Consider the following 27115-nt stretch of genomic DNA (forward strand, 5'->3'; position numbering starts at 1 on the left):
CCCCAATTCGCGCTTGTTCAGTTTTTTTTGGTAGGACAATTAGATGGTTTCATAAAACCCATATAGCATTATTATGAATGTAATTGAATACACGAACGCAATGCTCCATTGGTACATACGAGTATGTACGTAAATAATTGGTCGGAAGTCGTTTAATTAATTTGATTGACGGTTACGCCCACGTCCCTAGAGGGAGGGATATGTGAGGTTCCTAGTGTTATTTTCACTATAGATAATACAGATATACTTTTTCCTAAAAAAAAACATTAAAACAATGGCTTAGGCGGTGAATTTTTATAACAAATTAGGCATTTCAGGGAAACAATTGTGTTTTTTAATATTTCCCCAAGAGGATAACGTTCTGAATGTGGTATGATAGCGTTAGTTTGCTTTAGAAAAAATAGATTTAGCTTTTTATTGTTTTCATAAATATTATAATGAATTTGTTTAAAATTATATAATTAAAAATTGTAGTTCAAAAACGCACATAGCAGGATAGGCAAAGGGAAAGAAGCCTGGGAACCTGGTGTTAAGAATTTCCACTTTCAGCTGAATTCTTGAGACATTGTGTGCTTAGTGGCGGAACTTAACGCTACGCTTGTTATCAGAGTGAGGAAATGAAGATATTAAATATTTCATTTCTTCGAGTGGGAATCGAACCCACCGCTAATTACGTTTACATTATTACGCTTAAAATAAACTTTACCATATAATCGCCATAAATTTATATTCCCAACACAAGCGTCTTCTGACTGACTGGCAGGTCTCTGTGCAAATAATTTGTATGTTTTATTTTCTAAATAAAGATAATTTCAAATTTAATCAAAGATATTATTAATTATAACTTAATTATAAAGGTAACAATTAATTATAAAGGTACTTCCTTTATTAATTCATGACACCCAACACGTTAAATAGGAGGAAGGAAGACAAAAGGTGTTTGATTACAGCGGACCCAGCTAACTGCTTACTCTAAAGACGATAAGTTAATGAGCTTTTAATTAAGCTTTTCTATTCATTTAAGGAATATTTAGAATATTAGAAAGCGTATATTTTTGGTTTATAGATTTTCTTTTGTTTTCACACCGTTTCCCGCAAGGTATTGAGATAGAAGGAACTTAGTGTTATGACACTCAGCTATCTATTTCCGTGGCATTCTACAGGGACTGTGTGTTAAGTGGTAGAATTCAACGCTGCGGTTTGTCACCAAACCAGAGCGAAGAAATGTAAAGATTAAATATTTAATTTCTTTGAGTGGGAATCGAACACAGCCTATTAGTAATTATTTGATTACCATATGTAATTTGTAAGTTACATTTTTAAAAATGGGAGAGTTGCCTGAACATGAAAAAAAACTAAAAGTATTCAATATTCCTCACAATGCAATGAAAGATTTTAAAAGTCAATATTGGAAAATATCTCTAGGGAGGATTCGTTGAGATAAACGAGTAACGGATATAAGATACCGTCTTCTATTCAACTTTCATTATAGATACTATCGTTGGAACTCTGAAAGAAGCTCAATGGACCTTCGAGGTATGTATATACAATTGACAATTTGTATTCGGAAAATTCTACTGTCGTTCGTCTTTAGTTCTCTTTTAGTTCAATAATGACGACCTAATTTGTATAATTGGTAGTTAGTAAACAATTATTCCTTTCTCTACGTACTGTTTATTATTATAAGTTTCCACTTGATTTGTCGTATTATATGTGTGTTACTGTATGTGACATCTTGCAAGCTCTTTTGACACACTTCTCAGTGTCCGATTGAGCTGATATTACCACTTCAGGTCTGATGATGTCGTTGCCAATGAGGATTAAATTAAATTAAATGGCATGATTTGTAAATAAAATACACCAAATTCTAATAAAGAAAACGCAGAAAGCATATTTTTTTAAAAAATATTTTTAATGATTATTTTATTTACTTTTTCATTTTTACTTTACTAGTCGTCGCCCGCAACTTTCTTTGCATGAACTTTAACACGTAAGAAAATCCCAGTTTTTCCTCTTCTAGTAGGAATTTTGGCAAGTCCTTTTTCACGCGTCTCAAATTTCACTTTTCATAACTGTGTCGCGTTGAATTGTTGATAGATAAATAATTTTAAAATGTAATAAACATAAAAAATACACAGTGTTTTGTCGTTATTAGGTCTACTTTTTCTCCGTTAATGAGAGAAAATTTAGAAAGATATATATATATATTCTCATCCAACACTTAACGGGTGTCAGCGTCTTAGTGAAACCGTAGTGATATAATACCGGCATGATTGATGCTATTTGTGACAACGCCGTTTGAAATTGAACCTTATTTTTTAAATGTTAAAGTATGTTTTAAGATATTAATAACATAAGATATCTAATCAACTTATGGTCTTTTGAAATTAAACTTTATTTGCATGGGGTTAAGATTGAAATTTATTACAATTATACCCTTCGTATCAATTTTTCTCATGAAAAACGTTATCAATCAAGATTGAACGTTATTGTTATTAAAATAAAGTCTTATTTAGCATGTTCTTATCAATACAGCTTCCATTATAACACGACAAATGAAAAGTGTTGGTATTAAGTAGTAAATTGTATGAGTACACAAGATACGTCCAATTAGTCGTGTTATGATCGGTTTTCTATGGAAATGAGAATATTGCCTGCCTGAAAAATTTTACTTGTAATATTAATTAGGGCTTATAAGTTTCTATATTCTATATTTTTCTATATTTTATAAGTCCGAATAAGATTTTCTTAACGACAATCCTATGGTTTAGAAATCTAATATTTAACTTTATTTTATAATTATATAAACGTAGACGCTAGTTTGAAATAGTATGAGTGTACCTAAATCTAGCACACGATGATTTTTGATGATGATAAACAATTTTTGATAGTTTTTCACACACGTAACGTCTGTAAAAACGAAATAATCTTTAATATTACGAGAAAAAAAAATATCTTTATGCATTGCCTACATAAAATGAGAAAGAAGACTCATTTCACTCTTTTTCCAAATTTCCAAATTGAACACTATATATTTTCTTAATATAAAAGGAAAATAACAATGTAATAAGCATAAAATAGGAGAAAAGAAATCCATAAACGTCGCTACCAATAAGTATTATACCACAATATATTTAAAGCTGTTTAAATTAAAACTGATCTAGTTATGGCCTTGAGATAATATTATTAATATATCAAGATACCTAATAATTAGGGTAATTTTGTATATAGCAACCCCACGGCAAACTGTTGCTGGGTGGGCGGGCGCGCGGCTCAGCTACTGTTGCAAACTCAATACGAATAATTACTTGAGATGCTATAACTTGGAGATTTGAAACACTATTTTCTTGATCTTATCTTTATTTTAATGTCACCTATCTGAAGATTTTTATTTGGGTTGCTTAGCCCATTAATTGAAGGCAATAGACACCACTTAAATCTTTGATGAAGCCTAATTTATTTGGGGTTAGACTTCGGCCACTTAGAATGTCATATGCGTAAATAACTCTATTTATTTCCATTTCATCACGATGACTCGACTTCGATTCGATTCCCACTAGAGGGATATGTATTATTTTCAATCTTCTCACTCTTGTACCAAGACAACGCGTGATCTATGTTCCGCCACTTAATACTGAAGGTCTCGAGAATTGGGTGAAATGGAGTTTTAAGGCTTAAGCTCTCTCCCTATATGTGTGAAACCATAAAAAGTAAAAAATATCCCTTCATCAAACTAAATGAAAAAAAAACAATATCAAATAAAAACAGAAAACAAAACTCTGTCACAATACAAATATTTCTCGATCAATTTCATCTAACATAAATAAACAGCTCTATATACATCTAAAACCACCCCTGTTACTCCGAGCGTTAGTACGCCACCGGCTTTCTTAGTGAAAGGACGTTATAATGCATAGGTAAGTGGCGATTCCTATATATTATCATTAAATAGATATATAATAACAGAGAACATAAAGATTAGTCACTAACTTTATGTTTAAATAAGGAATACATAATAAAGGTTACGAAAAAATTAAGTTTATTGAATATTTACACTAATGTTGTGTATATACGATTATAATTGTAATATTGATATTTTATTAATAGCTCAAGTGGACTTTAAAATTGTGTAAAACTGTATAAGTTTTAGATTTTATTTTTGATATGATAGAATATAATATTTGTGGGGGGAACGGCAGTGTCCTTACTGGGCGGTAGGCGCTAAGCTGTTCCTCCCTATCTTGCTATATGGGGGATACTTGAAGCTATCATTATCCTTCTCGACATATATTTATAATTATTATTTATTACTAGGCCACTTATTACTTTTTTTTAACTATTTCTTTCTCTCTTACAAAAAATATTAGTAAAACATAAGTATAATAAATTAAATTTTGCGACGTATGTGAATTAAACTAGTTAATTACAACAATATGAACTCAATTTCTTTAGTTTTCACATACGCCATGCCTCCAAAACTCGGAGGGAAGTGGAAATCGAAAGTATCTTAATGGGAACGAAGTGTCGTTACACTAGCTTTCTTGGTTGCCACTGCCTGCTCTGCTATGTCGGGATACAGCAAGATAAGAAAGAATGTTTGATTAAGTAAAATTTTTAGCTGCGAGTGACTGTTCCAAATAAGACATTATCAAATATCTCTAAAAATATTGCTTATAAAAACTGTGATCTTAAAAAAATGTGAAATTGCATGTTTTATGTATGAATGTTATAACTAGGCAGCTCTAAATCATGCAGGGTTAAAATAAATAGGTCTTTTTACCCATTAATATAAATTACGTTTCATTCTATTTATCTTTTTACTGTGTATATCTATACTGAAAATCAAAATTTAAACAGTTTGAGGTTTAACGCGCTAATCTCAAAAACTAGGGATTCGAAATTTCGGGATTTAGAAATTATTTTTGTTTTGGAAGACTTTCCAAAATGGACTCATTTATAGAGAAAGGCTATCTGTGGTCGATATACATATGCACTGTACCTGCGGTCTGACTTACGTCCGGCACGTCATGTGTCCATATATAAATTTTAGTTATTTCCATTTTCACATGAGAGGCCAGTCACGATCGTAAATCGTACAGTTCGACAGGTTCTGGGTTCGATTCACACTCGACTTTATTTCCTCGCCACTCAACCTCCAGAATTCGGAAAGTGACGAACGGAAGTGTCCTAATTGGAATGGACTACCTTAACATTAGGTTCCCAAGTTCCTTTTGCCTACCTTACTATGTACAGGACAGCGTTAAGCTACAAAAAAAATGAATAGCGAAGTCCAAGTAAACGTTGTCATATATACATAGGAAGACATAGTACGCTATGGACGTTATTTTATTTACAAAGTAAACAAGCAAACACGACCGAAAGCTAAATAAGCGATTATCGTGTAAGCGTATAACATATACGCTTTTTGTTGTAATCTTTTTCATACAACGTATTTTTGTGGGGCACAACAAAGGGGATATTTTTCTGGGGTAGAGTTTAAGGGTACGTTTCCTAAGTTCATGAAGATTAACGGCATTTTTTCTTCAATTCTGCTAACATCTTTAATTACGTCGAATAAAATCTAGGAATCTAAATTACACGTCTTTCTAATTATTGTATTATCGTGAAACTTGGAAATTATATGTAGATGATGACAATACAATATTATAGTGCCATCGACCTGGTCTGTTGGAAGATAGCTGATGGAACCTTGGACTGTCTACTAGTTAACATATCGAATTTGTGCTCATTACATTTGTCTTAGTGTGTTTTTAGTTCTTTAACTATAGTTAAAAAACTAAATTTATTATTTAGGTGTGTTAAAGATATTTATGGACAAATTTGGAAATTACTTTTAATATTAATATTATTTAGTTAACTATTGGCAATTAATAACAGGTTAACGTTGTGTCCCTATCCTGCATATAGCAGGATAGGGACACAACCTAGTGTGGATACACTCAGTACAACTGTCGCGTTAACATATTTTTTTTATTCGCTACAATAAAACTGAAAGTTAATAAATTTAAAAAGTCAGATGGATCTCATAAATCTTGCAATATGCTGACAAGTGTCTTTTAAGAAAATCTAATCCCCTCTACGTTTCTGCTGTGCTAGTACATTTCAAATGGATTCATTGAAATAACAGAACAGACGCTTTTTACTACATTGTTAAAAAGTTTTCTTTAATTGTTTTTTTCTTGTGTAGTAGAGTAAGTGGCAAAAAGCTAACATAAGCAAAAGAAAATATTTTGTATGAATAAATAATTGTTAAATCTCTTTGAGTGGTAAACGGAAGTGTCGTAATGAGAACGGACTGCTTTAACACTAGTTTCCCAGGTTCCCTCTGCTTACCCTGCCATATGCTGGAATCAGCGTGAAGCTTAACCTCGGGTTTTACGATCTGAAACATGTCTCATAGTTTATGAAATTGACAGAAAACGGGAGTGAAATAACTATTTCATTTTTGGGAATTATTTTTTTTCCGAATTATATTAGGCTTTTATAGAGTAGGTAAAACTGTGGTTTTATTTAAAGTGGTGCTGACAATTCCACCCTGTATATATATATAATAACTTTCATATTTTCAATTTCTTGTTTTGCCTCAAGATGCCTCAAGTATTCAGCGGTAAGGTTTTTAGGTTTCCCATATATAAATACATATAGAAAATAAGGTTCGAAAATATCATGATATCGAATCGAATATCGATTATATAATGTATATTTTGCATATTAAATAATTTACCCTTAGTAAAGTTCCTACGGGTGACAAATCTGTACTTTTTGTGCCTCGAGAGACGAGACGAGAGACTGTAGGTCTGTAGGTAATATTTGATATTAATTTCAGCTTGGTCCTCCCACGCGAGTTTGAGCAGAGATGGTTTTGACAGACGGACAGCCCAACAGACAGATGCACAATAAAGTAATCTTATTAGTTCTGCTTTTTTCTTTTAAATAGATACGGAACCCTAAAGATTTAATCTACCATCAATATTGTTTAGTTTTTCATAATAGCCCCTACATTATAAATATAGCAAGAAAATATTGCGTTATATTACTTTTATATAACAACATTTGTAAAGAGCACAGACAGTTTTCCAAGATTTTGCGCTCGCGACAGAATCCCAAAGGAAAATCTCGACATATTTGAGTGTCAGAATTGATTTGGTAATCTATGAATACATCTGTGCTTATATTTTTCTTTGTATTTTAAAGTTTTTTATTTTATTTACCACACTATAGTTATATTTCCAGTCGTTTTTTTTCAGCTTTCTATGAAAAGTTAGGAATTTTTAAGTACCAATCCAGAATTGTTCCCTTTGACGTAAATAAATCAACGCCCACCCAGGAAAAATACATTTCCATTTCATTAACATGACTAAATCATGTATCATGTGAATCTGTGTGTTACAACTTATACGAAATTTCCATTTCTATGTTAATATTATTGAAAACAGATATAGGAATTCTTATATAAATATATTTAATATGGATAAGAATTAAAAATGCAGCCTTTGTCTTATTATATATAGAAACCATTGAAGTTCCGTTGTTTAGTCAGTATCACATACATATTATGTATTTTATGTAATTCCTACCTTCATAGGTTCTCGTTTATTGCAGGGTAGATAAAAAAAAGAATCTAGTGTTGAGACACTTCGTTCTCTTTTCGTTGTGCTAAAAGACTTGTGTGTTGAATGAATGAACTTAATTTACCATACTATGGGATATCAGATTGAGGCAACTGAACCCACGGCCATCACATAAACGATACTGTCCCACTGCGCCACGATGGCAACTACATATACTTCTGTTCCACATATATAAAATTATATTAAAGGTAGAAAACAGGTTGTTACATGACACTCAAAGCGTATTTGAAAGTAATTTAAAACTCGATCTCGTACAAATGGAAATAACATTTTTGAATTATTTTCTATGTAAATATGTACACTAGAATATTTTTAGAAATCTTCATTTAATCATGGAAAATCCGAAAATATTGTACATTTTCGGCAAAAAAATGGAAATCAGTGAAATGCGAGTCGCTCTCGCTCACCGAGGGTTTCGTACCAATTACGTGATTGTAAGTCGACGGGAAAGCGACTTGAAGTTGATAAATGTGAGTTTGCGTCCGTATGCATTTACTTTGCAAGAAATAAAGTACAAATATGAATTTGTATTGGTTTTTCCCTATAAAATAAGTTTCATTATTTCGGGTTATTGTCACTTTTCACTTCTTGCAAAATAATTCTAATAGGTAGCTTTTGATTACCTACTCGGCGATTAATATACAAAATGCGACAAACACGCTCAAACTAACACTCGTATCTTTTAATTGCGCTGAATTAGAAGCTTTTTTTTTACTGAAGGACATGAACTGTATGCTTAGATATTTCACATTAATAGCAGCTAATATCTATCTATTATATATCAGGCGGACAGACACACGTACAGACGAACAATAAAGTGATCGTAAAAAGCGAAAGCTTTTTCTTATTTCCTTTGTGATACGGTATCTTAAAATGACATATGCACAATATATTCATATTGCGGGATACAGCGTGAAGCTGGTTTTTTTTAAATTTTTAAGTATCTCACATACCTAAGAAGTACTATATTATTTAAATTCGTATACAAATTATAAATTTGCTATACTTAAACTACCGTTGGTATTACGTTACTCAAATACAACAAATACAAAAAGGGGCGACAATATAAATAGACCCCCATAAAAGTTCGGACCAAAAAAGCTTTTATGCTAAACGAAAAGTTTTTGCTATCCCTTGCACTGATTGCGATGGACAGACAGACATAACTGAAGAATGATTAATATATATGTATAAAAAAATAAAAAATAAAATCAGATATAGATATGTAATAAATGTTAGTATTATATGATATCTTAAGTACGACGTCATTAAAAAAAATATTTTTCGTAATTTCGACCTTAATTCTGTTATATTAAAAGAAAAAGCGAAAAGCGCGTGGCTCAGAGTATTAAACTTTTGTATAAATATTATATATGTAAATAACGTTTTTCAAAAATATCCTTCATTTGAGATAATTATGGGTTTAAATTCTATATTTCTAAATATAATACTAAAAAAATTCTAAATCTACATTTTATTTTTTATGTAAGCTACTCTTTTAGTTGAATCTTCCTTTAATAGGAAACCACAAGGCGTAAGTACGGAACCCCTCGCATCCGCATCCGCATCCGTTTATAGTATATTTAAAAATTTTACTCATTCTGTATACTCACTACTAAGATTTAAGTGTATTTTTTCAAATTAGATATTTGTGCAAATTTTGTTAGAAAGTTTCTACTGATGAATGTCTCCGTTTTCATATTTAGGACATCAAAGTGTCAATTAATTTATCATTTCATTTCAACATTAAACTGCTAAAATTTTATGTTTCTCCCCACAAACAGAAGAAGAATATTCAAAGGGAACCTAGTGATAGCACATGCGGGATGCAGCGTAAAGCTATTTATTTCAAAGCATCTCAATCTTTATTCTGTGATGTGAAATGTGGAAAGGGATCGAAGGGCGTCGCCTCAGTATGATAGGATTAAAATATGGAGGTCAAGTTTAGAAAGGAAGGAAGTAATGATGTTAGGGCAAGAGCTTTTGAGAGCTTTCGATGAAATTTCGGTGTTAACAAGTTTATTAAATAATGTTTTTTATATTCAGGAAAATTATAAGGGATTTTTTTTTTATATTTTGAGACTGTCGTGTCGCTGTTGGATAGTGTATTTTATTTTTTTTCTATTCTTTTAGCCGGATAGGTAGAGGGAACCTAGAACCTAGAGTTAAAATCTTCTGTTTCTACTTTCGAATGGAGTTCGTAAATGGAACGCATATCTTGAAAATTATGAGATAGAATGAGGAGCAGTGTCTAAACACAAGGTTCGCTTTCACTACCCTGCTAGGCGGTAAAACGTGTGAAATATATATATTTTTCCTGTTTTTATGAAATATTACTATTTTTGTGGTTTGGTTATTGGTTCTCTCTTTGGAAATCGAAAACATTTGAAATTCCAAATGGCCTATAGCCGACACTCTCTTACTGCGGTAAGTAATATGTTCTTCGTTCCATGTTTGTTCACATTTGAATGTGTTATATAATTTAAAGAGTTTTATTGCAAGTGTGCCGTGACTATCTACTCGTAGCACTGTGGTGCACGCGACAGCTAATTTAAATAGTTAAAGTATCTGGAGATCTTTAGCTAGTATATATTCACGTTTAATTATTACACACTATCAAACGGAACGCGGCTTCGCCCGCTTCATCTTGTTGTTATATTAAAGCCGAATTAACAAAAAACTTTACATAAATTGTTTACCTATTTGTTATTCTGATGTGACTGTAAAGTTTCATCCAAATACGTTCAGTAGTTCTTGTGATAGTAGAACAAACATCTGTCGTATGAGGTCGTCGTGGTTCAGTACCACAGCGTGTGATTATAAACGCCACGGTTGTAGGTTCGATTTCTCAGCCGTGGAAATAAATTATTTAATATTTTCACTTATTACTCTAGTAGTGTGGCGTTAACTTCCGCCACTCAACATGCAATCTGTCTGGTTTTTTCAGCGGTAGGTAAGTAGGGACGGTCTATCTTAACAGTAGGTTCCCTTCGCCTACCCTGTTGTATAGGGATTACAGCGTGAAGCTAAAAATATATAGATATCTATATGTATATGCTATGTCCACGTGAAATAGTGTCACGAATGCTGTCTGAGTTCCGTTGAAATGCAATATCTATTCTTCAAGAATAAAAGAGCTAGCTTCATGTCACCCGTAGAGGCGATAAATCGGATCCTAACATATTTCAATATTATATAGTAGTGTATGATACGAGTACGTCAATAATATTAATGTTTTAAAATATATTTTTTCATTTTTTTCTAAGCAATGAACTCAACATAAATAATGATAATTTTTTATACTGGTCCTCATTTTATTCTTATGGAAATAATTGTATTTTTTTTTTCATTTTCCCGATCAGCTAAGTCTTGTAACAAGACAGTTCCGCTACACACTCAAAGTCTCGCGTTCGGGCTAAAAGTGACACCTAATCCAATATTCCTCCTAACACAATATTCTCTGTGCCTACGCTACGTCTTAGAGCGGGAAGATGTGTTAAGTTTAAAAATATTTTATCTCCATTTTCCGCCATTATTTCAAGACATTTCGTTATTTATTATCAACTCGAGTGGCGGGACTGATCGCGGCGCTTTTTCTTATTACCAGAACGTAGATATAAAAAAAATTCAATATTTCATTCCCCCAAGTGGAAATCGAACTCACAACCCTTACATTTACAATCAAGTACATGCGTGCTCAATATTTCCACCATTCTCTCCCTGAAAGGTATAAAAATATATATTTTTAATTAACTCTCAGTTGCTGACTCAACAGACAGTCTAAAATAAGTTTTAATATAGTTTAGAGAACCACTCGAAAGAATACTAGGACAACGTTAAGCCGTAATAATGAAACGAATTTTCTTCGCAATAAAATAAAATAATAAAATAGTAGACCAGAATTTTATTATTATGAATTAAGGCAACTTAAACACATAAAGGAAACGATTATATTAAAATTATTTTCAATTTTAAACGCTGGCAATGTAAAGTGTAGCGTTAAGTTTCGCAATACGACATACAATGTCTCCGATTTGAGCGGTCAGTAGAGAATGGAGTGTCTTGAGATTAGATTATCTTTACTTATTCTGTTATCACGCGTTATCAACTGAAAATAATGGGGAAACGAAGCCACAACATTCATGCTTATAGTAAGCCAATACCACTGAACTACGATAGCCTGTACATACAAGTCATGGCAAGTTTTCATGCTTTTTCACGCATATCGGGATAGACAAAAAGAACGTAGTGTTAAGGCACTCCGTTCCACACTTTCAGCCAAATTCTGGAGGCATTGCGTCTTGAGTGGCGGAACTCAACGGCGCGCTTTGTTCGACACTAAAGCGACGAAATGAAAATATTTCATTTCCTCGAGTGGGGATTGAACCCTCAACCAGTCAGAGATACAGTCACACTTTGTGCCCCTGCGCCATGAATGGCCTGACCTGGTTATTTTTATAACGAAGTTAGACGCAGATCTGATAATTTTATGGCAACTTTCACTTCGATGTATTAAGTACAATATATATTAGAGGGAAGATATTTAGGAAGCTCTACGGAAAAAGTTATTGAAAGTGTTCGTTTATTGGTAGAAATATATTTTTATATTGTTTGTTCTGTTTTTTGTAATATTCACCCGAAACGAGAACATTGCGTTTTGCATAGCTTATTTTATTTCCTTGAGTGGGAACAGAACCCAAACCCTGCCACGTTTACAGTCACGCATTTAAATGCATCTGCTTTAGTAAAAGCTAACTTAGATTTAACTTAAATAGCTTATTTTTAACTTTAAAAGTTTAAAACTTAGATATTTTTCAGTATTTTCTTCCTTTCGAAATCCAATTTCCATCCGAGGTGATTTTTTTTTCATTCATTCGTTCACATCTCAACTTGTTTAATTACTTCATTCAGTTGGAACGTGCTCTGCTTACTGCATCTGGAAATTCCCAATAAATTACCACAAACGATGAAGCAATTTGCAAAGTTGATAATGTAGTACTATTTTCAACGTTAGTTTACGTAGTTATTTAAATTTTAAAATTAATTTTTGCAAGCGAATTTTATTTATTGATTGCTATTATTTTAAAAATTAAATATTAAAAAAAAGATAATTATATTATTGAAACCTAAAATGATAACCGATTCAATAGAGGAAGGAAGTACCTACCCTTAACATATAGTGATTTTTATGTCATTTAAATCAGATAAAAAAATAAAGAACGACTACTTGTTTTATCTTCTCATAACATATCTCCCACGTACATACAGCGATCTTTACTTACATTTTCATCATATTTATAGATAGATAAATGAAAAACAACAAAAACCTTTCAAAGTTATTAACTCGAGATATGTCATTCGTCAAACGAGATTTCGTCTGCTCGTTGCCAACTTATCAGTAGGTACAGAGTGAATGTAAATTTTAGTGCAGCTTTGCCGCTTGAAAAGATATATCGTGTTACTCGTATATTAGGTACTGTATTTTAGGTACTGTTTTTAGGTACCGTCTTTTAGTTTGGTAAAAATATATTTTTGATTATTAATACAACAAATATTGATATAAATATACCTATTTACTGTTCCAAAGCCTTTATTTTTGGAGATTAATCTCTTCTCATAAAAAGGAAGTCGGTGAAAAACGTAATATTTTTATATCTGCTAAGAATGTGGTAAAGAGGCGCTTTAAGTTTCGTCACTTAATACACAATGCCTCGAGATTATGGTGGATGGTAAAGTATGGAGTGTTTCATCACTAGTTTTATTTGTTTCTTATGCCCCCAACGAGAAGTTAAAAAAAGATTATTACCATTATAAAATCTTAAATATAAATGAAAATAATGTATATCGTAAAAAAATAAAAAGTACCTACACATTTTCTGTCTAAATTAAGGCCATTTTGGACAGGCAGTGTTCGAGAGGAAATTGAAAGCGAATGAGTACGATTTGGCAAAATGTAGAGTAATTTGACACGGAGTCCATTCGTTGGAATTGATTATCTTTGAAATAGTATCTTCTTTTTGATTAACTTTCTTAATTACTATTGAAATAGGCTGATATTTCTTGTTTTTAACAGGTACATTTGTATTTATTGTATTTTTATTGAAGTATGAAATTTTTATTGGCAAATTTGAGGCACAGCATCTCAATGTAAACGCAACCGTCGTGGGTTCGATTTCCTCTATGCCTAACCTATTATGATTACTCTATACGCTAATTTATACAAAAAGAAATCTTTGCAAAGCTCGGACTGAGTGAAACTTACTACGCATTGTCTTAAAATTTGGCCGGGCGTTTGTGCGTAATGGAATCTCTTATCACTGAGTTTTATTAATAAACAAAATACTTTGAATTGTAATATTTAGTTGAAAATGAATACTTCTCAAGTACGACATAAATGTTAGACATCACGGAGACAGGGTTTACAGTCAGACGTTGCCACAATGTAAGGTAACGTTAGCAAATAAAGCAATTGACAAATGAAACCAACTATAACATTGACTAGCGCCAGCTTAGAAGACGCTCCCAACTTAGAAGGCACTATAAAACTTCAATACAATGTTAGTTTTATTTAATTCATCGTAAAAACTAAAAAGCTTTATGACTCAAAGAAGCTCAAATCAAAAACTGACATTAGGAAAACCTTTAACTTTGAGGTCGTCGTAGCGCAGAGGCACAACTGCACGACAATAAATGTGACGATTATATGTTCTATTCCCACTCAGGGGTATGAAATATTTAATATTTTAATTTTCTTCCTCTGGAACGCACAATGCCTCGAGAATTCAACGGAAAGTGGGGAACGGAAATATCTCAATGGGTAATGAAGTATCTTAACATTAGGTTCCCAGGTTCTCCCTACCTACCACGCGATGTGCAGTATAAAAAATAAAGGAAGATAAAACTTGTCCGTACACGTGTTAGATTGAAATGAAATGAAATGAATGAAATGAAAGTTTATTGCCAAAAATGTATGAATACAGTCACCAGATACAATGAATCAATCCTATTTATTACAGCATTCAATTAAATAATTTCACTCTGGTTTTATGAACTCTGGTACCCATTGTAAGATTTAACTTGTGTTATGGGTACCAGTGCTCTTACAAATTTTTAAATGATCTAGAAATCGGTAGAACCATCAAACATCTTGTTTCTGGTTGGTTAATTATTGTATGAAAAACAGAATTCAAATGTAAGAAAAAAAAAACTAAATAATAATAATAAAAGTAAGAAAATTGGTTGCACATTTATAGAAAAAACCTCATCAAATGAAAAAATATCTTATTCTATGTACTTATTTTCATAAAACTCTCTGTCTCACTGTATTCCTGCTCCTGTAAAAACAAACTAACTTTTGCCTTGCATAGATGAAGGGAAAGAGGAAATATGTTGCATATTTTATTAATTTTATTATATAGATGACCACCGATAAAATGATAATGTCGTTGGGCAGTGGCAGTATTACATTTGTATGTGGGGCAAACATTGTATGACCGACGAGATTTTGTGTTATTTTTATTGTATTCCTTTTTCCTATGTACACGAAGTATGGTATGGAGGACAAAAAGCTGTCTCACCGTTAGAACCGCGCAGTCTATGTATAGCTGAGATGTAGGATATCTAAAAGGTTTGAAGGTCATGACTTTTAGGACAGCCCTCTGGGCCCGTTCCAGAGGTAGCAGAAGAGACTTTGATGCTGCACCCCAAATAGAAATGCAATATGTAATGATAGACTGGCATAGGGCATAATAAACTATCTTTAAAACAGGGTAATCTGCAGATGGTCTCAGTTTTTTAAAGATAAAAAGGATTTTACGTACTCTAGCAGTTAGGCTATCAATGTGAGGCTTCCAGTTCAGGGACATATCAATTAATACACCAAGGTACCTTACGGTATTAGTTTTTCTAAGCAGCGGACATTTACATATTGCAGCGGAGGCGTTATCAGGGCAATTTGCGGCATGAACTTTTAAAAGGAGAGTATCAGCTGGACATAAGGTATTTGGTTTCAAAGAGAAAGGCATGTACACTGTTTTAGCTAGGTTAATAGTCAGTAAATTATCAGAAAACCAGCTTGTCACAGACCTAAGTGCATTCTCTGCGTGCATAAATACTTCTGACCAATTATTGCCTTTTATGAGTAATGCCGTGTCATCGGCGTAAGTAAATATTGAGCAATTTGGTAAGCGATAGTTTACATAAGTCGTTAATATATATCAAAAATAACGTTGGACCCAAAATTGACCCCTGGGGTACACCGAAATTTATCTTCTGGCTGTCACTTATTAGGTTATTTATTTTAACGCACTGACTCCGATTGCTAATATAGTCCTCCAGCATTTTATAAGGAATACCTCTAACACCAATGGTACTCAATTTAGACATAAGGTAAGGGATAAAAACAGTGTCGAAGGCCTTAGAAAGGTCAATAAATACTCCCATGCATTTCGTGCCTTTATCCAAACAAGCAACTACATGGTCAACAAACGAAGCAACAGCATCTTCACTAGACTTACCACGTCTAAAACCATACTGGTTGGATGCTAAGACATTTTGTGCTTCAAGATAGTGCATCAAGCGTTTGTTGATAATTTTTTCTAGAATTTTAGACATGATTGGCAGGATAGATATCGGTCTATAATTATCGACACTGTATTTATCCCCACTCTTGTGAATTGGATGAACGACTGCCTTTTTGAATACATTCGGAAAACATCCAGAGGATATAGCGGAATTGCAGATGTGTGTTATTGCAGGTACCAGTTTAGGTAGACAAGCCCTTAAAAGCCTCGCTGAAATCCCGTCCCAGCCAACGGCTGCATCCATTCGCAGTCCCAAAATAGTACTTTTTACCTCGGCTTCATCGGTGGGTAATAAAACAAACGAATGTAAAGGTTCAGCGTACGATGCGTTAACAGGGGTCGCATTTGGTGAACTCTGTATAGGTTTGAATGTTTCCGCCAATCTCCTGCCTACATTTGCAAAGAAGTTATTAACGTTATTGATCGAAGTTTTACTATCGGAGGCAATATGTAAGAGTTCTAGGGGTTGGGAAACATTCTTATGTGTAGATGTTAAATTTTTAATGACCTTCCATGTGGTCTTAGGGTTATTTTGAGCATTATACAGTTCCATTTTCTCATAGTTCCTCTTAAGATTTTTAAGAAGTTTGTTGCAAAAATTTCTGTACCTTAAATATGTAATTTTAAGTGTATAATTTTCAGGATGTGCCTTTGTTTTACGAGATAAATTATTTCTGTTACGTATACACCGTAGGAGACCATTAGTTATCCATGGTTTTAGTGTTCTATATTTGGAATTGATTTGAACAGTTTTAGAATGCTTCTTAATGATACAGCCGACAGTAGAAACGAGTGATTCTGCTGCGCAATTTGCACTTTTAATTATCATAATTCCTTCAAAGTCAACAGAAAGGATTTCATTGACGACAGCAGGATAATTAATAATTGTACGGTATAATTTAGGGTTAGGATTTAACTCACCCCACTCAATGTTGGCAACTGTAGGCTTATGATCTGTGATGTCAACGTCAATAACCAATGTATTTATTTTTTCATCAGACTTTGTCATTACATGATCTAGACATGTATTGTCACGTGTAGGAAGTTTATGCGAGGGAATCAAGCCATGCGAAGCTAGTAAATTAAGATAGTCGTGGGCTTGTTGTGTAAGATTATTGGGGGTAATATCGATATTCATGTCCCCAATAACGACAATATTTTTTGATGATATACAACCAGCCAGAACGCTATCCAACTCACATAAAAAAGTATCTTGATTACGGACAGAGGGTGAGCGGTAAATTGTTATAATGGATAGTTTATATCGGGCTAAATGGCATACCAAGTAAGTTGCGTCCTGTTTTTGTGGTTCCACGACATTGTGAAGTATGTCTGACTTCACATACATAATGACACCATCATTTTGATTTTTTGGCCTGCTTGTGAAATACGAGGCATATCCCTCAATTTCAGGAACAATTGCAGAATCTTTTAGCCAACATTCTGATAATAAGATAATCTCACATGTTATTTGAAGACTTGCCAAAAATACTATGAAGTTGTCAAAATTACAATTTACACTCCGAATATTTAAATGGATAATGTTAATGGATTTGGGTGTATTTTTGATAAACGTTTTAAGTTGCTCTGGGCTGCATATATGAGCATTTCCTTCTCCAAATATATCAATTTCGTTGATTAAGTTCACATCAATCACGGTAATATGATATTAAAGAGCACATATACAGGACTTGAAAACAAAGGAAAATATCACATATACAAAAACAACAAAATTCGTACAAGTACATCATTAAGGTCAGACTAATAGCAAACGTATAATACAGAAGCATATAGGAAACAAATAGCAATTTAATTATAAGGAAGGTTTTATACGGATCAATACTTGATGAGACAGAGAAAATAATATTAAAACTATAGCTAACATAATAAAAAGAATTAAAATCAACACACAATATAAAAAAATAAAACTTTGTCTTAATCTGGTACTTAGGATTTTTCTTCAGACAATTCATTAAGAGTCTTCTCCGAAATGACGCGTACTGGTTTGTCACCTTCTTTTTTCCTGAGAAAAATTTTACCGTATGAGATCCAACAAAACGAAAAATTATGATTTTTAGCGAATTTTCTAGCCTGATGAAAAAGTTGTCTTAAAGAAAATGGTAAGCGGTCAGAGATATATATTGGTGCAGATTCACCAGGCAAGCCAATTGAGGCACTATTTAGTTTTAAACCATTGGATTTCCCTTTATTAAACTGGCGGACAGCCTGTAACATTTTATTCTTCTTGATCACTGAGCACAATTCAAAAATTATTTGTTTTGTGGGACCTTGTTTAGACTGCATTCTATACACATCTCGCACTTCTGCTTGTTCAATCTGAATGTTTAAAGCATTGCCGGTATCAGAAATTATTTTTATGAGGTCGTCGTAGGTTTCTTCTCGTTTTATTGGGATATTTCTTAGTTCAATTGTAGATGATCGCTGGCATTCTTGAGCATCTTGAATTTTTTTTTCCAATTGGGTAATATAAATATGCTGTTCCGATCTCTCAGTTTCTAATTTCACCATTCTGGACTTCATCTCCTCATACTTCATGCTCATGAGACTCGCGGATTCTTCAATTTCTGCTTTAACTTTTTTTAATTCTTCATTTTGAGCTTTTATTTCTGATAATTCAGCAGTAATTTTTGACATACATTTTTTTAAAGTGGATTCCTGATCTCCATTCCATTTAGCTAGCATCTCCCGGATTTCTTCTTTAAAATCATTTAATTCGTTTGGGGGGGTAGACTCAGAACGAGGACGCTTGCTTCTTTTCGTTAAGTTTATAAATTCCGGCTCATTCGCGGTTTCAGGGATGTTGGGATTGGAGTGGCAACGTGTTACCTCAATTTGTGGCGTAGAAGGCGGTGTTCGCTTCAGTTTTGGCATTTTCTAATTTACGTTGACGGCAAAGTGAGAATAAGTACAACAGCAACCCAGATGTCACAGTATAACGTTACTGTAATAAGGCTCAGTAATTATTTAATTATGGCAACCTTATTAAGTCTGTGGCGGTTTACGTACCAGAGACCGCTGACAAATGCTTGGCGTTTAAATGACAGTTGACACAATGACAATTTCTGATAGTAACAAATTAAGCGACATTGTCAGTTGACGTAATGATTGTCAATTTAAATTATGTTGAGGTTGTAGCTCCATTTGCTAGCTTCATCTTCACTGTTGCTGTCCTTTTTATACCTTCAATTGACTTTCGCCTTGCTTATGTGCGCCTGGTACTTCACTGAATTTAACGATTTAAATTTACTCAAAAATATACATTATGCAAAATAACTAATATAAATAAATTGCACACGTCTAATCTCTACCGAGGTCCGAGGGGAAGAGGATTCGATTCGATTTTTACTCGCATATATCAGAGTAGGCAGAGAGAACTTAATGTCAAATGTCAACGGAATGTCCGTTCTCTACTTTCCTCCCGAATTCAAGACATTGTGTATTGACTCTATAGCGATTAAATAAAAATAATTCCCTTCTCCGAATAGTTTTGAATTGAAGGATGGAGTAGCTTAGAATAATAGTATGTACCTACACCGTACTCCATGACTTAAACCACGAGTTTTTAGAGATAAAAGCTTCAAGTTATATAGTTCAAGAAAAAAGAACTAACAAACAAAGTCAGTCTGTTGTTTTCAAGTAGAACAGATTTATCTCAATACATTTCAAAGACAACTTACTTATTTTAAAATAAAAGGCATAAAAAAATATACATCGTTTTAGCCTTACGCCTGTATGCTGCACATAGTGGGGTAGACAGAGGGAACCTGGGTTAAGAAACTCCATTCCCTTTAAGATGCTTCTCTTACTCATTCTCCACTTTACACCGAGTTTTCGATTCATTGCGTGTTGAGTGGCGGAATTCAACGACGTGCTTTGCCTCGTTACCATAGCGAAAATCGAACCGCCGCGCTTACAGCCGGACGTTTGTGCCCCTGCGTCATGCCGCTATATATAAAAGTATTTAAAAAATAATGGTTTACTCTATGTCCTATTTTTATGGGAATTATTGCATACTCTATTATTAGGTGTCTCCGTTCCGATGTTATGATTTTATTTTTTTTTTACAAAAAAAAACCGAATTTGAGTCTTCACTGTTTTATCTGTGTTTCTAAATAATTATGCGTATATACGAGTATAGTGATAAAACTTTAAAGGAAACTATTTACTAATTTGTTTTGGTAATAAAATTATCAAAAGAAATCATATTATTATATCCGTTATATCAGTTTAATTCTTACAATATTTTCTTTTGTTACAAAGATGAAGTTTATTTAATAGAAAAATCATTTCATGCTTTCTCTTTTTTATGAATGAAAATTTTCTCGAGCAAAATTTTAAACAGTCAACGCAATTGTATCAACAAAATACAAACAGGTTTACAAATATGAATCGATTGTCTCTATTATTAATTCAAACCACTGGCCTGGAACGATTAGATTACTGACAACGTGGCCGTGGCGTCCGTGGCATACAAGTGTGGCAGAAAATAGTTCATTATAAATACTAGGCTTCATTTCTCATGTACAACCTTGTAGTTTATAAAAGTAGAAGTATGACCTTTATAATATTGTAGAATATTCTATGGCATGGTGACAGAGGAAAGAGTGATTCTACACTTCCCTTCTTTTATTTGTCTCTGCCTACATTGTTATGCGGAAAGAATGTAAATAAAAAAATGGCCAAGTGCGTATTGGTTTTTCGCACAAAGGGTTCCGTATTATTTTCCGTTTCCATAACAAAATCACGTTTGTTCCTTAAATTTTATACTACTTTTTAGTACTTATTGTTACAACGGCGACAGAAGCACATCATCATGAAAATTTCAACTGTTTAATCATCACGGTTAATGAATACAGCCTGGTGACAGACAGTAAGACGACAGACACTACAGAGTCTTAGTAATAAGGTTCCATCTCACCCTTTGGGTACGGAACCCAAAAACAGCAAACCTAACCTTGGATTTACACTACCGCAGCGCTTTACACTCTTTAGCTGACAAGTGGTCTTTAGGCTTTCAGTCTTCCCATACAATGGTGTTGTTCTTCAATCACAAGTTTTAAAGTGTATGAGATCTTTTGAAGTCTCTTATTGACCTTTTTATGTCATCAATCTATATTAACATTAGAAATCTGAAGTGTTTGTTTGGTTGAACACGCTAATCTCAGAAACTACTGGTTCGATTTGAAAAAATATATTTTGAATTGTTATTTTCTTGGAAATGTGTGGATGTTGCGGTCAGAGGTACCCCGGGAACTAAGAGAGTCTCATCATAACACATTTTAAGTTATCATCTCATGACACTGTCATGAGTCATGGAACTCTTTATTATTTTTATTTGCCCACGTGGTCGAACGTCAAAATTTCGTCCGCGTGCTATCAGTCGCAGTACACTTCCCCCCTAATTCTTAAGGCATTACGTGTTGATTGGCGGAATTCAACACCGAGCTTCACTTCGTTATCAGAGCGATGAAATAGAATTATTAAATATTTCATACCCCCTAGTGGGATTTGAACCAACAACCGACGGGCTTATAATCGCACGCTTGCATCTCTGCACAATGACGACCTTAAAGTATCTTAAAAATCATTTTCTAAGAATTAATAAGTAGTTTCAATAGATTCTCTATCTAGGCCCAATAATAGGTATTTCACAAGTTTGCTAAGTTCGCACGTATTCGGAATAATGCCTTCTCTTAAAAGCTCTCTAAGAATAGCTTCCAAAGCTTTTGCATTGAGTCCACTTCATATATATGTTGATGTTGAATTGGCAACGTGTCGGCATTTTGTATGTTGAGATAGTTGAATAAGTATTTTTTACACAAATTAAGAATATTTATTTTTAATTCGTTTTTTAAAAGTAGGTGAAAATAATTTAAAGTTATTAGTATAAGGTCTCTTATAAATATCTAAATTAAATAATTATACATTTAGATTAAAGATATAATACTAAATTAATAAACATAGCCTGCAAATCATGCCCACTAATTTGTTTATCCTTTCTTAAAATGTATTTTTTTTTAATGAAAATTGAACACGTAACCGTCAAAACATTTACATTTTCATAATAACATTGTCACTATACAATATTTTATAGAAAATAAATTGGCTGGCTAAGACCAAAGTCAGGTAAAAGTCATATAACAGTCAAATATGGCTAAAACGTGACATGCATTCGTTACTAGAAGTAGTTTATTCCCTAACGTATATATATCGACTAAAATAGAAATATAGAATGAATTTAGGAAGTCTGGTCGCAGGGGTACAAGCGCGTAACTGTAAACGTGACGGTTGTGGGTTCAATTCCCACTGGGAAGAATGGAATATTTAATATTTTTATTTCCACGGTCTATTAATAAAACTAAGTGTGATTTTTTAATTTTACGCTGTGTCCCGCACATAGCAAGGTATACAGAGGGAACCTGAGATTCTTCTCTCTGTTAAGACTCTCTGTTCCCATTAACATATTTCAGTTCCCCACATTCTGTCGAATTCTAGAAGACCGTTACAACGGCCGTAGGTTACGTTCATATATTATACCCATTTTAAAAGCAAGTCTAATGTAATGCCAACACCAATGTAAAATGTTGATTTTTTACTTCACAAAGTAGTCGAGACATTGCGTGTTGAGTGACGGTACTCAACGTCGCGTTTTATCTTATTATTTCCTAGATAGAAAACACACCATTTATTTTTTTATTTAAATTAATCTTATTTTCCTCGCTCTGGGTCTGATGTGTACTAACGCTAGCATGTGTTGAGCTGTTTAGTTAAACGGTACTCTCGAAAATTTAACATTGGGAAAGTAGAGTATTAGAAATAAGTCCCTCTCTTTCTACCCTACAAAGTGCGGGATACAGCGTGAAGTTGTGTTTTCACTTAACCATTAACATTAATTTATGCAATTATCATTAACATTTTATTCATAAAGTCTCTAAAATATTATATAATTTAAATTTTAGTAAAGAAAAAGTTCAAACAAAAACATTTAATTAGAACACGCTTCTGTAAACTTGTATAATAAATTTCTAGTTGTTAGTTTTCCGAGTATTTTTCATAGAACTGTATGCGGGAAAGTGACTAAAGAAAAATATATGCAGTTTAAGTATAATATACATATCAATTATAAAGTGGCCGTTGTGGTGCAGCACAAGGATGTGATTGTAACGCGATGGTTGTGGGTTTGAACCTCCTCGAGGGAATGAATTATTATTTCTTAATATTTTCATTCCTTTGCACTGGCATCAAGGCCCGGCATTGAGTTCCGCCACTCAACACGCACTGTCTCGAAAAATTGGGATAAAGTGGGGAGCTAAGTGTCTAAACACTAGGTTCCCTCTGCTTACCCTGCCATAAATGGGATACAGCGTGAAGTAAAAAAAATATATATATTTTTATATCACATCTGTATATTATGTTTATACTTTATTTTAAGCATGATATTAATGAGCTTAATATAATTGCCCGTAAATTTAACTTTACATTTTATCACAGATCCAATTCATATGTGAGTGGCGTATTAAATAAGGCAGTAATACATAAAATAAATTATGATATAATAATTCAATTTATGGAAAAGGAAAAGGTTTTTTATTGTATTTATTCCTACATCAAAAAAATAACACCTGCTCTAGGACATATTTATATTAGGTTTTTGTAAGATATTGCGTTTTGGGTGGCGAAACTCAACGCCATGCTTTTTATCGTTGCGCAAAAATAAAAATACTAAATATTTTATTTCCTCAAGTGGGAATCGAACCTGTCGTGTTTATCTTTGTGCCTTGCGCCACGCCAGGCCTCCTTTATATAGGTGTGAAAAAAGTGTTACCCCTTCTGTATAGGTAAAGTGTACTTCACTCAACAAAATTGGGTCGACATATTGACAAGGTAATCGGCTCTCGAATCTAGTAGATTCGTGTGAACTGCAAACGAGTATTTATAGCTTTGGTGTTTTGTACGGGGGATTTGTGTCGATTTAGCTCATATTGCGGAGGTAACAGCTTTAATGTATTTTAGGTATTATGGGGGATTTTTGAGGAATCCGTACCCAAAGGGTAAGGGCGGTTCCAAAAACTACACTGTCCGCCGTCTGTCAGAGAGAGAGACTAGAACTAGAGAGACTAAAACATTGATTTTATTTAATTTACAGTATAAATATTATGTTTATTAAATTTGACTCCACTTATAGCGTTATAATTTGCATTATTTACATATTCACGTGCACAATTATGTATCGTGTGTACAGGGTGGAATTGTCAGCACCACTTTAAATGAAACCACAGTTTTAACTACTCTATAAAAGCCTAGTATAATTCCGAAAAAAATTAATTCCCAAAAATGAAAAAGTTATTTTTTCAAACAAAATAAATAATAAAATTATCGTTTTAAAATAAAACGCCATTTGTAAAGTATAACATAGGCACGCAAACACTTACCTGTCAAATCGGAAACGTCGCATACGACGTATGTGTGCGTTACACGAAATACAGGTATGGATAAAAATCGTGAAATGAAAAAAAATCCTACGTCCAAACTGTTGAGGTACCTTGTTTAATTTATTAGGTGTGGGTTTGAAATATATTACCCTATATGCAGTTTCAATAAAAGAAGCACTGCCTCTTCCACCTGTATAATTCATATTACGAAGCATATGGGCCGTCGCAGCGGGGCACAAGCATGCGACTGTAAGCGGTTGTGAGTTCCATTCCCGCTCTGGGAAATTAAATGTTTAATATTTTCATTTCTTGACTCTGTGAATGAGGCGAAGCTCGGGGTTTCTTCCTCCACTAGACATGCAGTGACTGAAGCATTCGGTGGAAAGTGGAGAATAAAAGTGAATCTTAATGGGAACAGAGTATTTTAACATTAGGTTCTCAGGTAATCTCTACTTACCCTGTTATACAGCGTGATACTAAAAAAAATTACGGCGCTGAGAAAGTGGAGAATGGAGTGCCTTGGCCCTGGATACTCTCTGTCTATGAGGAATAAAGCGTATAATATAATATGAGTTACAAGAAAGAATTGAACTAGTGACCTTGTACCTTTAATTGACTTATCCCATGATTCGGACTAATATTTATAGCTTTGTTTGTGACTAGCATGGTTTTGGCAGTATTTAATGTTATTTGTCTCACAAAAAAGGTGACTTTTAAGCTTAAAAAGCTTTTTATATTTTAGAGATGAATGATATATTATTATGCTTTCATTCTTTTGCTTGACTTCAAATATTAGGCTTACCATTTTATCACTGTGCTGTAACTTAAATAAAAAGGCTTAAATAAATAATAACTTAAAAAGGCCAAAAAGATGAGAAGTAGAATAAAGATAGTACTTTCACAGTTTGTCTATTACATTAAATTAGCTCAAAAACTTTACGGAGAGTTGGGGACTGAAGTGTCTTAATGGAAAACGGAGTGTCTGTAACACTAGGTTCCCAGGTTCCCGCTGACTACCATACTATTTGCTGGATACAGCGTGAACAAAACAAACAAAAAAAAATTTTAATAATTTTACTCTCTTGTGCTACAAACCAAAACGTTCAGTAAACTTAGGTCAAGTAACTTAACACGCCATTTGGCGAATATTTTTGGTGCGTGGAGAACAGAGTGTCTTGACACTACTTGACACAAAACTTATATTTGTAAGCCGGTCTCAATTTTGAGGTTAACGATAAAGGGTGAAGTTAAAAAAGAAACCCTAACTACGCCATAACATCAATTTTATATCAGCTTGCCTATTTTAAAACATACTGTCAACTGTCGCGACGTAACCTCCAAGAATTGCGTGTTCACATTATTTGTACACACGGAAGGCGGGTACGAGTGTGTATTTATGTAACGATCTTATCTTGTAAGTATTTTAAAGTACAATAGGACTTTATACTGTGAGGTTATCATTTTTGTTTTTTTTATATATCGCGGAGTTAGGTTTCGCGATTCAACACGCATTGTCTCGAAAAGTTGGGAACTAGGTTTGTTCTGCCAAATTTGCTTTGGTTTTTGCTTTTTTAAAAAAGATCTTGTTTTAAATCGATTGTATGTAATTGTAATACATTGTTGCACTACTTTTTCATCACAATTCATATTAATTCTACCTAAAAATTTGACAAAGTGCGGTGTTGAGTTCTATCGCTCAATATACGACATCCCGAATCCGGGCTGAATGTGGAAAAAAGAGTGTTTTGATATAAGAAAAAATTAACGCAGTTTTGTATAAAATTCATGTAAATTTAGGCAAAAACAATGCACAAATGCTATTTTTTTATTGGCTTGATTTAAAAGCTTAATTTTCCGTCATTCAAGAAACGAAGACCTTAACAGACGGACAGGCATACATACGGATAAGGGCTCCGTAGTTTTCTTTCCTGATACGAAATCCTAAATATAGTAAGTGAACAACGGATATATTATTTTTATTCTGCAGATATATTATGTGAAAGTATTAAATTATCTAATAAAATTATCGAATTTACTACTTTGCAAGCTGTCATCCATCGTGGCGCAGTGGGGTAGCGTCTGATTGTAAGCGCTATAGTTGGTGGTTCGATACACACTGGAGGCAATCAGTTACTTTTAGTACATTGTAAAATTGAAAGAAAGAATGACATCCCTTTTATCTTGTTATCTCATTAGCTATGTAGGCGATCGTACCGTTTCCATATATCACGACGTTTTTGTAACTTTTGGAGCATTACCAAGTTCTGAGAGAATTTAATCTTCGTTAGCATCCATGACTTGTGGTTTCTTTTTAGCTTCACAGGTTTGTCGCTTTTTGTCAGTTATTACAATGTTAGCTTGATATATTTATTTACGCTGTATCCAGCACATAGCAGGGTAGGCAGAGGGAACCTGGGAACCTACGGTT

General features: G+C 33.3%; 1 protein-coding gene across 1 annotated transcript in view; it reads left to right on the top strand.

The window, feature by feature from the left end:
- The first annotated feature begins 3799 nt into the window (after positions 1-3799).
- The window catches only part of LOC146533317 (facilitated trehalose transporter Tret1-like), a 40340-nt gene continuing 17024 nt past the window's right edge, over positions 3800-27115 (top strand). Inside the window, exon 1 of the mRNA XM_085195022.1 lies at positions 3800-3917. Within this exon, the coding sequence (XP_085051148.1) occupies positions 3910-3917 (8 nt within the window). The 5' untranslated portion in view covers positions 3800-3909. The remainder of the gene's footprint in view (positions 3918-27115) is intronic.

This window comes from Heliconius melpomene, chromosome 12 (genome assembly GCF_056956725.1).
Source record: "Heliconius melpomene rosina isolate 202511_hmr_F chromosome 12, ASM5695672v1, whole genome shotgun sequence".
Lineage (NCBI taxonomy): Eukaryota > Metazoa > Arthropoda > Insecta > Lepidoptera > Nymphalidae > Heliconius > Heliconius melpomene.